The 13,647-nt window shown below is 42.1% G+C and overlaps 3 protein-coding genes across 7 annotated transcripts; 2 read left to right on the plus strand and 1 right to left on the minus strand.

Annotated features, from left to right (window-relative positions):
• The first annotated feature begins 1,153 nt into the window (after positions 1-1,153).
• On the plus strand, positions 1,154-5,417 carry LOC100826794. The gene is made up of 2 exons (XM_003557748.4): positions 1,154-1,859; positions 4,943-5,417. Exons 1-2 carry the CDS (start codon positions 1,267-1,269, stop codon positions 5,040-5,042), a joined length of 693 nt encoding a protein of 230 aa, XP_003557796.1. The 5' UTR covers positions 1,154-1,266; the 3' UTR covers positions 5,043-5,417.
• A 110-nt stretch (positions 5,418-5,527) lies between these two features.
• LOC100833142 (copper-transporting ATPase PAA1, chloroplastic) lies at positions 5,528-6,935 on the plus strand. 2 transcript variants are annotated; one of them, XM_024457751.1, is made up of 4 exons: positions 5,528-5,918; positions 6,003-6,056; positions 6,354-6,531; positions 6,699-6,935. In XM_024457751.1, the coding sequence occupies exons 1-4, from the start codon at positions 5,655-5,657 to the stop codon at positions 6,743-6,745; spliced, it is 543 nt and encodes a 180-aa protein (XP_024313519.1). In that variant the 5' UTR covers positions 5,528-5,654; the 3' UTR covers positions 6,746-6,935. The 2 variants fall into 2 exon arrangements, with proteins under 2 accessions (XP_024313519.1, XP_003561581.1); XM_003561533.4 differs by having other exon boundaries at positions 5,538-5,918; positions 6,378-6,531.
• Positions 6,936-7,720: 785 nt separating this feature from the next.
• Positions 7,721-13,419, minus strand: LOC100827099 (protein LNK1). Of its 4 annotated transcripts, none has more exons than XM_010230249.3 (10): positions 13,102-13,419; positions 12,776-12,810; positions 12,506-12,609; positions 10,995-11,467; positions 10,590-10,869; positions 10,415-10,486; positions 9,594-9,813; positions 9,223-9,488; positions 8,739-8,887; positions 7,721-8,315 (listed from the first exon to the last, which is right to left on the minus strand). In XM_010230249.3, exons 3-10 carry the CDS (start codon positions 12,518-12,520, stop codon positions 8,195-8,197), a joined length of 1,596 nt encoding a protein of 531 aa, XP_010228551.1. In that variant the 5' UTR covers positions 12,521-12,609; positions 12,776-12,810; positions 13,102-13,419; the 3' UTR covers positions 7,721-8,194. The 4 variants fall into 4 exon arrangements, with proteins under 4 accessions (XP_010228551.1, XP_010228550.1, XP_003557797.1 ...); XM_010230248.3 differs by having other exon boundaries at positions 10,590-10,866; positions 12,497-12,609; XM_003557749.4 differs by having other exon boundaries at positions 12,497-12,609; positions 13,102-13,418.
• Positions 13,420-13,647: the final 228 nt, after the last annotated feature.

A 13,647-nucleotide genomic window follows, 5' to 3' on the forward strand; every position in this document is an offset into this window, starting at 1 on the left:
TGCTTCCGAGCAGGTTTTAAAATTTGAGCAAACTAAAATTTCAAAATTATCCAAAATTTAGGAAAATTCAAAAATCATTTTAGTATTATCTCCACCAAAGTTCATTGAATTTTGAGCTAACTAATTAAATTTCAAGATTTTTTTAATCTAAGTTCAAATTTTCAATGTAGAAGAAGTTTTGGTACCCATTGAAATTTCCAAAAAAAATTACCTGCTTCCGATGGGCCTAGGTCGCCGAGCCCAAGATGGCTAAGCCATACCAGCAGCCACTCTATTGGATTCAAACCAAATTTTAAATAATAAAATTTAATTTGGTCAAATTTTATCTCAATTCAATAAACTTTGGTCAACATAATGTCTTGAATTTTTTTTTTAAATATGGGCTGCCGAAATTTTAAACCATGTCGAAATGTTGTTAGGATATAGAAAACTAGAGATAATCCCCTCTAATCCCTCGCTACCAAACAATCATTTGATATTTCTAGTATTTTTCAGTTTTGGAGTGAATAATACCTTAGGAAACACTACAAAAACACCAGTGGACAAACAAGACCTGAGCCAATAAATCACCTTTTTTTAGAATAGCGATAGATCACCTATTTGCCGTTCCTCCCCGTTAACTTTTTTTTTAGCACAACGATCTGGTTTTATTTATTCAACGAATAAAGTACATCTGATCGAAAAAACTAAAACGACAACAAAGATTTCGGTTAAACCAGAAGTTACATAAAAAAAATCTTTGAAGCCAACTTCTCTAGCTGTGTCTTTTGCATCTTGATGTTTCTCCAAATATCTAGTGGCGAAACAGTAGAAGACCAAACCTGCATAAGATGAATTAATCTTGTAGGTTTTACTGAGCCGCATGAGCCGCCCACCCCAACGGTGAGAACTTAAGATCGTTGAACGCACGGTGGCCGGGGACACACCCCTCGCAAAACAAGTTGTCAAACCATTGAATTATCGCCGAACCGATGAAAATGAAGACCAAAATCACGAAATTACGAGCCGTAGGATCCACAAACTTCATAGAGTAGACCATGATAGCCACGCCGGAGAACCCGTTAGCTTGTCAGGCTTGGGTTATCCCGGCCGGCCTGTGGGCCTTTCATTCTAAAGTCAATCCAAGCCCAATAACATCTCGTCTCCCAAAGGCCAAAGCCTCTCGGCTGGGACAACTGAATCCGAACCATTTCTGCTTCTCAGCGAAGCGACTCGACTCTTGTCTAAACCCTACGGCCCCCGCCGACCACCCTTCACCGCCGCACCATGGGTAGCCGGCTGGGCCGCCGCGTTCTCCATTTTGCGAACCTCCCCATCAAGCTCATGCTTCCCCCGGCGCCCCTGTCCTCCGTCCAGGAATTCGCCGTCAAGACTATCCCCTCCGCCTCGAAGGTCGACATTCGCCGCTGCCTCGAGTCGATGTACGGCTTCTCCATCGCCGAAGTCCGCACCCTCAACATGGAAGGCAAGAAACTCCGCCGGGGTCCGTTCCTCGCCGCCAAGCCCGACTACAAGAAGGCCTACGTTACTCTCCGGGCCCCGCTCTCCGTCTCCCCCGACATCTTCCCCATCGGGGTGATCCTCGGGGAGAGGGAGCGGAAGGCCAGCGCCGCCGCGGCGAGGAGGAAGGCGGTGGAGGGTGCGGAGGTCGAAGGGGAGAGGGATGGGAAGGGGAAGCATTGGATGGAGGACGAGAGGGAGGGGTTCTCCAGGGCCGGCTGCGGCAAGGTTGTGTATGGAAACCCTGGCAGGCTGGGGAAGAAGAGGCGAGGGCGTGCCAGATTGAACGAGGAGGCTGACGAGGAGAAGGAGAAATTCCCATGGAATGGGATGCGTCTTGCTACCGAGAAGCCTACCAGGTTAGTAGTCTGGAAGTATCTACATTTATTGATCACAAGTACTAATAGCAAAGATCGGCTGAGCAAATTATTCTAGTTCTACCGTTGCGAAATGTAGTTTCTAGGATTTTCTACCGTCAGAGAACTATGCTGGCCTAGAACAAACCATGATGGTAAGGTAGAGGCAGTGCCAAATGGTTTTCGAAGTTATATCCATCGGGTAGAGGCAGTGCCAAGAGGTATACCTGTCGTTCACTTCCTAGTTTTGCAATCTTTGAGTTTTTTTAGTAATGGTTTTCCAATGTAACTCCTCAAGCTTGAGACTTGATTCCTCAAGTGTAGTGTTATTGAGATTTATATCCCACTTGCAAATGGTCGTTCTTTCTATAGAATCACAAAACCTACAGTATTTGATTGGATATAGACAAGCTTATCCACCATCTTTCAAGTCAGTCGATTCCTCTTAACACTGAATTTATCAATAAGTGATCTAGTTCCTCTTGGGCGACGAGCTAATAATTGACCGAGACAAAACTTTCTTCCTCACGTCTGCCAAATCTGTAATTCGTGCACCGCAGTTTAATCACGAATCGATTGCGTCCATTATGACCGCATCAAGTTGAACAACCGGCATTGCAAACATACAATTTTTTTTCATTTAGTCATTGAACAGTCATGCAAAGCTTTTGCTTAGTTGCATCTTCTGCTATTTTTGCTGACGGAAGCAGATTTTCAAAGCAGCGGCGGCTTTGGAAGTGTAGTAGAAGATGTATGTAGCTAAGCAGAAGCTTTTGCGTGAGCAATTAATGGCTTCATCGTAAAGGGTATGTTTGCTATGTTGGCTATTCAACTTGGTTGTTCAACTACAGTGCACAAACTCCATATTTGGTAGACATGAGGAAGAAAGTGTTGTCTTAGCCAATTAGCAAACTGGAGCCCTAATTCGTACATTCACAATGTCAAGAGGAGCCGGCTGATCCAGAAGACGACATATAAGCTTGTCTATATTCACTTGAACGTAAGGCTACAGACAAGGTCCACTTTGCAAGTGGGATATAGATTTTGATAACACTACACTTGCGGAATCAAGCCTCAAGCTTGAGGAGTTACTTTGGAAGAACTTGAACGGTAGTTTTGTTGATGATCATCTAGCTCTTGATGAAGAAACACCGCCAAAGAAAGTTGAGACGATTGCAAAAACTAGAAAGTGAATGCTACTTTAAGGTGAACTCTTTGTTAGTTTTTTTTTGGTGAATTATTAACACTTAATGTTTTTGCTTGCAAGTACATGAAATATGTGTGATGGTTAATGGAGCACCAAAGTACTGATGTAAACCATCTCTACTTGTGTTTAGTTAATTTTGAGTTTGATGTTTCTATATGAATCATCTTTTTGACGCGCAAAATGTGCCTCTGAACTTATATTCCTTTAGCCCATATCGTTGTGACTTTTGTGGTTAAGTCTAGATACTTCAGTTAACAATTAGAGAACTGAATTCAATTGAGTGACTTAAGTTGCATGGATCCAATTTCATTAGGGTCGTTTACCACAGTCTGCGATATCGTGCCTGGGTCATTGACCCAAAATTGTCTGGTTCATGGCAACTATGGTTTGAATATTTGAATACAAAATGTTAATGTTTGTTGCGCAAGAAAAGCGGTAATCGATTAACCACAAAAGCTTCTCGACCTAGTGAGGAGTGTATCATCATCCAAAACTGTTTGGTTCACGCCCCATGACCTGAAGAGGTATATACCTCATCCTGGGGCTGGGCGGCATCCTGCTACCGGGGTTCCCATGGGCAATTATGGCTTGAATATTTGAATACTTTTGTTGTGCAAGACAACTGGTCCTCTGGTAAAAAAAGAGAGAATACAACCAATTAATCACAGAAGCCTCTCTGCATGGTCAGGGGGCATAAGTGAACTAGAATTTGTAACGGAGCTTAGATTTCTGGAGAAAGAGAGTGCTATTGTGTTTTGGGAAGAAAAATTTGGCCCATACTGTTGCTAGAGCAAGTACAGAGTGATATGTATGATTTTGCTGCTATTTATCAACCCAGATGCTTTTATTTCTAGTTCAGATTAGGTTATTTGTTATTAGAACTCATACCCTACAGGCGGGTTTTCAATAGTTTGCTTTGGATATGGAAAAAATGGAGAGCTTACATGGCAGGTTACTGCCTCCCTAGGTGCACCTGACCAATGATCACTATTAATATGGAGAATGCACTTTCCATACCATTGTCAACCTCTTCCTTGACATGCTTGGTCTATGATTGTAACAAGCAATGAGTTGCATCAGCATGGACTAAATGTTTTGAGCGATTTTGATCTTATGTTGAAGCAAGCGTTGTAAACACAAGTAGATTACTGGAATCTTGAGTTCAAAGGGAAAGAATGGAGCAAAAAAAAAAGGCTAAATAAAAGCTAGTGCAAGGCAAAAATGCAAAAACCTGGTGCAAGCCTTCCTTAAAGATCGAAAACAAGTGCTGTGTGATATGATCGGAGGACAAAACTAAAATAAATACAAATTTTGCATATTTTTTGCATTTCAATTTTAGTCACATTAAGTGGCTCTATTTCTTAAAACTAGCTTTGTGCCCGTGCTTTGCTACGGAATCGTCAAGATTTTTTTTTTACAACTAAAGACAACATGATAGTCAGCCTATGAATCAATGCCATAAAATCTGATGATAGGTTTTGTTGAATTTGAACTCTGAATCCAAACTCATAGAAATTGGAGAGGAAAGACAGCAGTACTTGTCAGGGTGACAAGAAAAGGATTAGGAATAAGTGAATTGACGACCACCAGCTCCAAACTTTATAAGTAGGAAAGATACAATAAATTTTGCATTATTTCCTACTTCCTTCGTCCAACAAAAGATGTCTCAACTTTGACTAAATTTGAATGCATCTATACACTAAGTCATGTCTATATACATCCAAATTTTGACAAACTTGAGACATCTTTTGTTGGACAGAGGGAATATTTGAATTTTATTGCATTATGTGGCTCTATTTTCTGGCATGAATTTAGAAGTATCTGCATTTACACTTTGCTTTTGTGTTATGGTTAAGTTTATGCTATAATATTGTATCAGGAAAAGACACTATCCTCCAAAGAAAAAGGGTGGCATGGTCTTGAAGCAGAGATCACACAGGGGGTCAGCGCTGCGTGCAAAGAATAAGTTGGAAGCTTGAAACTCATTGCTGGCTTGCTTCGTCTCGACCTTAAGAGAGCACCACGCCTTGAAGCAGGATTCAATCCATGGATCCACGAGTACGCTGCCGGATTCATATCGTTTTGTAGTCACATAATAATGTGGAGATGTTTTTGTATTTATACTTGGCTTTAGTGTCTTTTGCTATCAAATCTTGTTGGGATTCTATGGGTTATCTCAGGCATGGCATGGGGTTGCTGAGGACCGGAAGGTGGTGACGCACTCACGCCGAGCTGTAACTGTAGTAGCCCTTGCGGTTAACTCTTTTTTGAATATGCCTCGACATCAAGACTCCTAATTACTGCAGTACAAGAGAGAGAATGTACACCTGATTCGTCCTTGTTTGCTCTTTTTCCTTTCTGTGTGTTTTTAGCTGGCTACATTCACCTGTTGAAATTTCCTGCTACATGAATCTGTTCAAATTACCTGCTATATGAATCGTTCGCTGAAGTGTGAAACGGAAATTTTGTGGCTGCCACGTCACCAAGTTCGCCAACAAAATCGAATGGATATCAAGCAGGCGGTGGGCATGCGAGAGCATAGCTTATGGTACATATCAGAACAGCGAGAGACGTGCTAGTGTGCTACAGCAATGGAGCCTGCGGTAATTACGACGGGAGCAACCCTTGCCATCTCCGCAGCCAGGCGCATCCTTGTCGTCCCGTCTCCCCGCGTCTTCGCGTCCATCGGCGGTGGCGGCGGGGGAGGCATCCGCTTCTTTGGTGGCGGCGGCGGCGGCGGCGGCCGGGAAGGAGGAGACTCTGGTGCCAGCGGTGCAGCGGCGGCGGCAGCCGCGGCAGCACTCGGTGAGGAGGCTGGGACGGCGGACGCCGATGTCATCCTGCTCCACGTCGAGGTACCTGATGCTACAGTACTTAATTCCACCACTGGTCATTCGTGCCGCTGTGCAAGATATTGAGGCGCTTGGCGTGCATTGCAGGGGATGTCGTGCGGTGGATGCGCCGCCAACGTCAAGCGGATTCTCGAGAGCCAGGTTTTGATACTCAATTTAATTTTCGTTTGGTTTTTAGTTTTTGCAAACACATTACCTGGCGTATCTCTCTGTGTTTGGGCTTTAGCAAAGATTTTTTTTTTTTTGCCGAGAATTTAGCAAAGATTTTAACTAGAGTCAAAGTAAACCCATCTTCTCTCTTAAGTCTTAACCATTCTGGATTAAAATACACATCGAGGATTATAATCTACCAATGAAAGCATCAGGGCTTTGTAGTGCCTGGTAAAGAAGCACTTGCCGCGGATAAAAAGAAACATGACCCGTGAATTGTAAATTCAGTTACTCCGTACTAAACTTCTGCAGCCTGAGGTTGCTTCTGCCACGGTCGACTTTGAGAAGGCGGCTGCGGTCGTGTGGACAACACCTGAAGCCAAGGCAACAAAAGACTGGCACAAGCTACTGGGTGAGAAACTTGCGAACCACCTAAGCAGCTGTGGATTTCAATCTCATCTGCATGGTAAGGAAATGTGTTTTTATCTTTTAAGTTCCAATAACGTGTTATTTAATTCCACATAGCAGTGGATCGAAACAGTTACATTGCTTTGTCAGCACTTGTGAAAACAAGAAATGGCCTTCTCTTGCATACTCAACTCACTCAAGTACTTTTATCTTTCTTATATGCAGATGAAGCCGAAGGTGAACCAAGTCAATTCGGCCTTAGCAGGGCGTAGTCTTGAAGGTTTTACCAATCTGAAGTTTTTAACTAGTCATGTTAAAGTTGGACGTGCGGCTATCTGAAATACGTTTTGTTTGTGAGTTCTGTAGTTCCAGGTCATTTGTTTTTTGCCTGTCTCTCACCAATCACCAATGACAATTGACAAAGTATTCCATAAATCCTACGTCCTAAAGTAATTTCCAAGAGCTTTTATATCTCCCGAACGCTACGCCACTATTTCATGGGGCCTTCCATCACCATCCCCACCATCTTTTCCGCTTAAAGTCTTCCACAACAAGGAGGCCACTAGAAAAATAGCCAATTGGATAGTGTAGTAGACACCATTTTCCCTTGCTCATATGAAGGGTCGCCACCAAATCCAAAGTAATGGTAGACTTCCCGACCACTCATAGAAAACTCCCCAGAGTTAGGCCCTCCAACCATCGTTGTACCTCGTGCTCGGGCGTTTCCAAATTCCGAACGGCTAGATAGAGCCGGAGCCATCGTTGTCCTCACTAGTCCCGAGGAAAAAACCCTAGTGGAGTGCCTCTCACTTTGATTTGCCACCAACAATATGGAATAGTATGACATACTTTTTCTCGAGTTCCGCTTGGCCAAGCATGAACATTGGTCAGATCATCGTTGAAGGACTCCAATTGGTGGTAAACAAAATGGACCAATTTGACCAATGTTTAGATGAAACGACGAGAACGATATATGGAGACAGTTTGCAATATGCGATATTTCACTAGGCCTGGGACGCGTTATATCCAAAGAGGAGAAAATCACCAAGCCAATAAATTAAGTGACTTAGACCAATATTTGCTAACATGGCATCTTTTTTCATTTTTTCCCGAGAAAACATGGTTTTTCCCCATAATTTTGTAAGCCAACTTTGGTCTCCATACCTCAAACGTCGCTTCAAGTATTTAAAGAAACAAGCTAAAAAAAGTATTTAAAGCAAAAATAACTTTAAACAAACATTAAAGAATGAGTCCCAAAAGGAATTTCCTGCATAGCTCTATTGATCGTGCGCGCGTGGGGATTACACAAAATAGTCTTTTAAATATACAAATCAGTGTCAATTCTATCTTCAGATTACACGAAATGTTAGCCAGAACGAACAGAACAGTCACCTTCACGAACAAATTCACATGTCAAAGCTAACTAGTCAATGGTTACATATTTCTTGCTTGTAACTGACCAACGACTGACGGTACACACTACGCTTGATGGCAACGGAACTGCTTAACCAGATTATAGCGATGACTACCCTATATGAACAATTCCGATCTTGATTCTCCACCAACCATCTTCAGTAATTTTCACCATACTGCATAGAAGAGGTTTGGTGATTGTTGTTCTGCAAGGTGCAAATTGCTCATGATGGTCACCATGTTAAGTGTGGTAGTAGCAAATGAATTTGTATCACTGAGAAAAAGGGGACATCTGCGAACATGAGAATTTAGTGACAAGGATCTTCAACATCTCCAGCCACTTGGTCTGATGGCTGATGGAAAAGCAGAAGAGCTATAGACCGATCAATTGGATTTGTCTGCGTCTCAATCCTCCTACAATCAACAAACCTACAAAACCGAAACGTCACCATGGAGAGGCAACAAGATATCAATCAGGCTTCTTAACTCCAATGTAGTTTATCATTCTACAAGAATTGATTATATCCAGTCAAGAATTCAAGATGATGATCACACTCAAATCAAGAATTCAAGATCATGTCAAAAGGTACCAGCTCTATCTAAAGGTCCATTACCGTTTATGATCTTACAGTCTGTGCATAGACCTTCTTAAGTAGTAAGATATCATCATTTGTTTTCATGAATATGATTCAACATTTTAACCGAGTTATAAACCATTTGCACAGAGGACAAAGTAGAAACACGTGGACATGAATAAGTTTGCAGATATTTACTGAATAAAGACAGTATTCAAAGCCGAAAATAATGATTACAGAAGTATGGAGAACATCTTTCACGAGAAATTTAACATACTTGCCCAAAGCTTCTGCATTTTGTGTATCCTTTGTATCCTGGCTATCTCCGTGGCTGTCAGTCGCATTTGAAAAAACAGGTCTGTTTTGTGCACTTCTCGCCAGGCGGTATAAACCATCTCTAATGCACAGTTTGGTTTTCACATCCAACTGAATCAGCAATGGGAAAAGTAAGTAAGCTCAATAGTGCAAACCATCTGATTACAATGCAATTTAGTGTTCACCAGGAAGCAGGACACAAATAGGAACATTTGTTGCACCACTATTATAGGCCTTGACACGGTGTCCAATCCAAGATTATGTTCATTTACGGCAATCAAAATGCCCAGAGACAAGAATGTGGAAACATACAAGTGAAGATGTTGAGAGAAATCCCGTCACAAAACCAAAGTTGCTAGAATAAAGGACAATGGCCAGGGGCAAGATATTTCAACTTCATGAACCATATACATATATAAAAATAGGGGCATAAAATAGGCTTGTACCTGACCAACTGCATCCTGAAGTTGTCGAAAGCTGTTTTCTTCAACTGAGTTATCAGAAGAAACAGACGACAAGAAAGAGCCATCCACCACCATTGATGTACCCAGGGGAACCTGTCGATCCCCCATATTTCTTTTTCCTAAGCCCTTCTTTTTAACGTCATAGTTCTCACAAGCAAATGAAGCTCTTTTTGCCAATATTTGATGACCAGGATGTTCTGTATCATTTATAGACTGTCCTGGTTGTAAATTGGCCACTTTCTTCTGCACTACACTCATAAAATTGCATCGGATAATTAGACCACAAGGTAAACATAATATGCTCGTTGTAATTACTAGAAAATATCCTGTGCAATTTGTTTTACATATTTTACCGTTCAAGTTCCTCTGTGCAAAAGAAGCTTCAGATGGACTGAACTGGTAGTTTCTTGCTGGATAGGACTCAGAAGTGATGTTACTTGCCGAAGTTGAATCTGAGTGCTGCATGTGCTTTAGTAATTTCTGAGAAGAGCTTAATTGAGATCCTGAAGCTACAGAAAACTTCCTGTCCTCAAGCTGTTGCATGGAATTTTCAGATGAATGTCGCTCTTCAATCTGCAATATTACCATGGCAGTAAATCAGTGAAGAAGCTGGGTAGAATTAAAATATCAAATGGACACTATTTAACTAAAAAGAGGTCATGCAGTAATAGTAACAGGTGATCTCTTCCCCATACGGCACTATCCCTTAAGCACTTGCAATCACCGTGGCTGTACATGAACATCAATTCAACTATTCAAGTGGCTTTTGGCCAAAATAAGTGAATGGAAGGTACAGACCTTAAGGACATGTAGATTACTTAAATCAGAGCAGCAAATTACCAAGAAAATCTAATCGCAACCTTATATGGAAGACCGTAATTTATTTTGTTTCATGGGTCCCAACTTCTCAGAACAATGGTCATAGATGAAATGAATGTATCAGGTACACTGAAACTGAAAGCATGATTACTTGCCTAGGAAACACACCACCAACAACACGGCAAACAGAACACAATGTAATTTATTTAATATTTGACTAATCGAAAGGTGAAATTACCACATCAAAGCTTCCAAATTGGAACTTAAAACGCGAACCACTAGCTTACTTATTCTATAGAAAACATACCTTGACCTACCAAGCAATACACGTTTTTCTAAAAAATGTTCAATTTACCATGTCAATGTTTCGATCTCCATTGCATATCTGGCCAGCGGACAACAAGTCCATTGCATCCTCTTGGTAAGCCTATGGTACATAGTCAAATATTAATGGTGATAATAATATAATACAGGTTTGAATTGTGTCAAAAACAAAACCAAGAGAAAAAAAGGATATTCAGTTTACTGGCCTGTCCTCCATATACATTAATGTTATTTTGCTCATTGAATGGATAGTTGCCATTGAATTGCTCGTCGCATACAACAGCTGAGGGGTCAGCTGTTGGCAGGGATTTATCTTGTTCACAGTGGAATGCTGACAGGTCATCCAGAATACCATAGTCTGAATAAGAAGAGTCAAACCCTGCCTGCAGAGCAACATCAGAAGAGTAAATGGCATCTGAAGAAGGTATCCATGACAGCTCATCAGTGTTCTCCAGTTGTTGTTCACCATAAGTGGAATCACACCTCCTTTCACGGAGAAAATTCGATTAGCCAAAAAGGGACTAGAGTTCGTGTCTCGCTACTGATTTGTTTCTCTACATATTTTGATGTAACATCTTACGCACAGCAAGCAATGAGAGCATTCTAAATACCTGAATAAGGTATCAACATCCTCGAAATTAACAATGCTAGGCCAGTCAATGAATAGATCATTATCTCCATAACTGATGTCACTTTGTGGAACACTGTGATTATTGAGAACAGCTGAACCATTGGTCAGTGCAAACTGACAACTGTTCCAGTTTTCTGTTTGGTATCTGGTTCCAGATATAGTATCTTCTGTGCTCAAGGGAAAAGCACTTGATTCAGCTTTGCAGTCTCCAGCACGATCATCAGCACTGTTGATACCCTGGGGACCTATCACATTGGTAGAATGGATGCGCTCTGAGTTACATTTCTGTGGATCTGAATTATTTGCACCAGACATGACACCCCCCTTGTTGTTTTCACTGGCAACCCCAACCCCATGCTTCAATTTTTTATTGGAGATATTCAGAAGCCCAACTTCATCGTCTTGTTCGCGGTTGTTATTCTGTACAAACTCATCCTTGAATTTACCCTCAAACTGTAAAAACATTACATGCTTAGTCAGAAGTGAAGAACAGGGAAATACTTGTATGGAGTATTAAGGAAAAAATAGAATATGAAACGACTTTATTACTCAGAAAGATCCGAATGCAGTTTAATTAACTGACTAGATTTGACCCATAACAGAGTTCAGCTGGCTGATTATACCATGTAAGATTGCTCTATCACTGGAAAAACATGTAACTAAGATTGCCTAGGAGAGTTCACTGCTACTGAAAAGCTAACTTAACAGAGTTCAGCTGGCTGATTATACCATGTAAGATTGCTCTATCACTGGAAAAACCTGTAACTAAGATTGCCCAGGAGAGTTCACTGCTACTGAAAAGCAAACTGCAATATGAGTGGTCACCCCACTAGCCCCACCCATTTACGCACAGCAAACAAACTGCAGGAGACAATAGTTCAGCACTAAGGAGCAGCAGCACCACTTCCTGAAGAGAATGGACCGAATCGATGGCAACACAACATTCATATGTCCCCTTTCTCTTGGGTTCACCCTGCTTACTAACAAAAGATAAGAAGGCCTAATCCGTGATATAAGTTAGCTGAACAGTGAAACTAAAAAGAGAACTTGAAGGATAATATTAGCTGTCCTAGAGAACCAAGCATAGCTTGGGTGATCGGCCAGTGAGGTATGCTGGCAGCCCACTGGAGTTTGATCCTCGAAGGTCGCACTTTGGTGTCTCACTTTGTAAAAATTATATACCTATATACTGTCAGACTGCAATCACGCAGCTTTTACAGTTTAACTTCAAAAAACATTAGCTGTCCTAGAATACAAGTACATAATCTAACCTACCGGGCTAATACTAAATCCTCCAATTTTGGTTAAGTATCTGATTTCCAGTCCCTATCCAAGCCAGGTCCAATAAGGACACAAAACTCATACACCTAAATTTCTAGCGGATACATGTAACAACAATACAGTATCATATTCCGCGGGTACGAAAAATATGCCATGCCATATCCACCAAGATATCGAGATTCGTCAAAATCAGGAGATCACCTCGCCCACCTTCCAATCTGGCATCACTACAACTTCTATCCGGGCCCGAAACTGTACAAATTCAACGGATTTGATATCATATTCAACTGATGATCCCCAGTGGTTGATTAATCCTGCAAATAACGAAAGCTAACAATTAAGTTGAGTAGTGCAAAAATTTGAAAAACATTAAATTAGACCAAACGAGATTCTATCTACTAGTAGGCTGAGTACAGCAGGAGCGCTTGTAAGCTACACATGCAAAAATAGAGGCCAGAGACTGAATTTGGGATTGCTCACCTTGCCAAATCCAAACGATTTGGGTTGGATCAAACCTGCAAAATGAATGGAAAATACCATAAAATTACTAGAAAAGTCACATGAAAATATAACAAGCAGAGGGCGCTTCGAATCAAACACGACAGATCGAGCATGCTCCCAAAAGAAAAATGAAGAGAAAAAAGCCGATAAACAGCTACTAAACCGAACAAAGCACCGGGAAACCAGCTATTCAGATAAGCCACCCCAGGGAATTTTTTTTACAGAGAAACAAATCTGAGGAACAATCACCGCAAAGCAGAAGCAGCAAATCACACCGAATGGAGCAAAGGAGAAGAAAAAATCACCGCGAAGAAGCTGAAACTTCCGCCGCCTTCTCAATCCGCTATGTTTCCGCCGCCGGGAAAACGAATCCGCGGGAAGCTTCGAGACGTATCCGCGCGTAGCAAGAGGACGAAAGTGCTCGTTCGCTCCACCCCTCAGGGTTTGCTGCTGGCCTCTAGAGCCTTCCGGGGGGAGAAATCCTAACTAGTTTTTCTCTGGCCTAAAAAATTTGTCCCCTCACAATTTGTTTTTTCGAGTAGAGTAGGAGCGGGGGAGCAGCAGGATTGCAGCCACGGCGGCGCATATGCGTATGGCGACGAAATGGACAGGGGAAAAAAAGGTTAAATAAATCAGGGGAGATTTTATATCTTATTTGCGGCTGGTATGGGGTGCGGGGGGTAGATTAAGTAGCGGCTGAGAGCGGCTCGGGGGTGGGACCAGGGGCGGTGCGGGAAGTAGTGGACGCCAGGCGCCGGCCGGGATCCGATCACTTGCTCGCCCCTCATTGGTCCCCCGGCCCGGCCCGCGTGGTCGAACCTCCTCTCGTGGAACGCGGACGCGGGCGATGA

Source organism: Brachypodium distachyon, chromosome 1 (genome assembly GCF_000005505.3).
Source record: "Brachypodium distachyon strain Bd21 chromosome 1, Brachypodium_distachyon_v3.0, whole genome shotgun sequence".
NCBI lineage: Eukaryota > Viridiplantae > Streptophyta > Magnoliopsida > Poales > Poaceae > Brachypodium > Brachypodium distachyon.

What these genes read in the sequence shown, in the direction of transcription:
- LOC100833142 (XM_024457751.1), top strand. Translation starts at nt 5,655, where the DNA reads ATGGAGCCTGCGGTAATTACGACGGGAGCAACCCTTGCCATCTCCGCA. An exon ending in TCATCCTGCTCCACGTCGAG is followed by an intron (nt 5,919 to 6,002) that starts GTACCTGATGCT and finishes CGTGCATTGCAG; the next exon opens with GGGATGTCGTGCGGTGGATG. An exon ending in ATTTCAATCTCATCTGCATG is followed by an intron (nt 6,532 to 6,698) that starts GTAAGGAAATGT and finishes TCTTATATGCAG; the next exon opens with ATGAAGCCGAAGGTGAACCA.
- LOC100826794 (XM_003557748.4), top strand. Translation starts at nt 1,267, where the DNA reads ATGGGTAGCCGGCTGGGCCGCCGCGTTCTCCATTTTGCGAACCTCCCC. An exon ending in GCTACCGAGAAGCCTACCAG is followed by an intron (nt 1,860 to 4,942) that starts GTTAGTAGTCTG and finishes ATATTGTATCAG; the next exon opens with GAAAAGACACTATCCTCCAA.
- LOC100827099 (XM_003557749.4), bottom strand. Translation starts at nt 12,520, where the DNA reads ATGCCAGATTGGAAGGTGGGCGAG. An exon ending in TTAATGTATATGGAGGACAG is followed by an intron (nt 10,487 to 10,589) that starts GCCAGTAAACTG and finishes TATGTACCATAG; the next exon opens with GCTTACCAAGAGGATGCAAT. An exon ending in AATGCAGAAGCTTTGGGCAA is followed by an intron (nt 8,316 to 8,738) that starts GTATGTTAAATT and finishes TCGGTTTTGTAG; the next exon opens with GTTTGTTGATTGTAGGAGGA.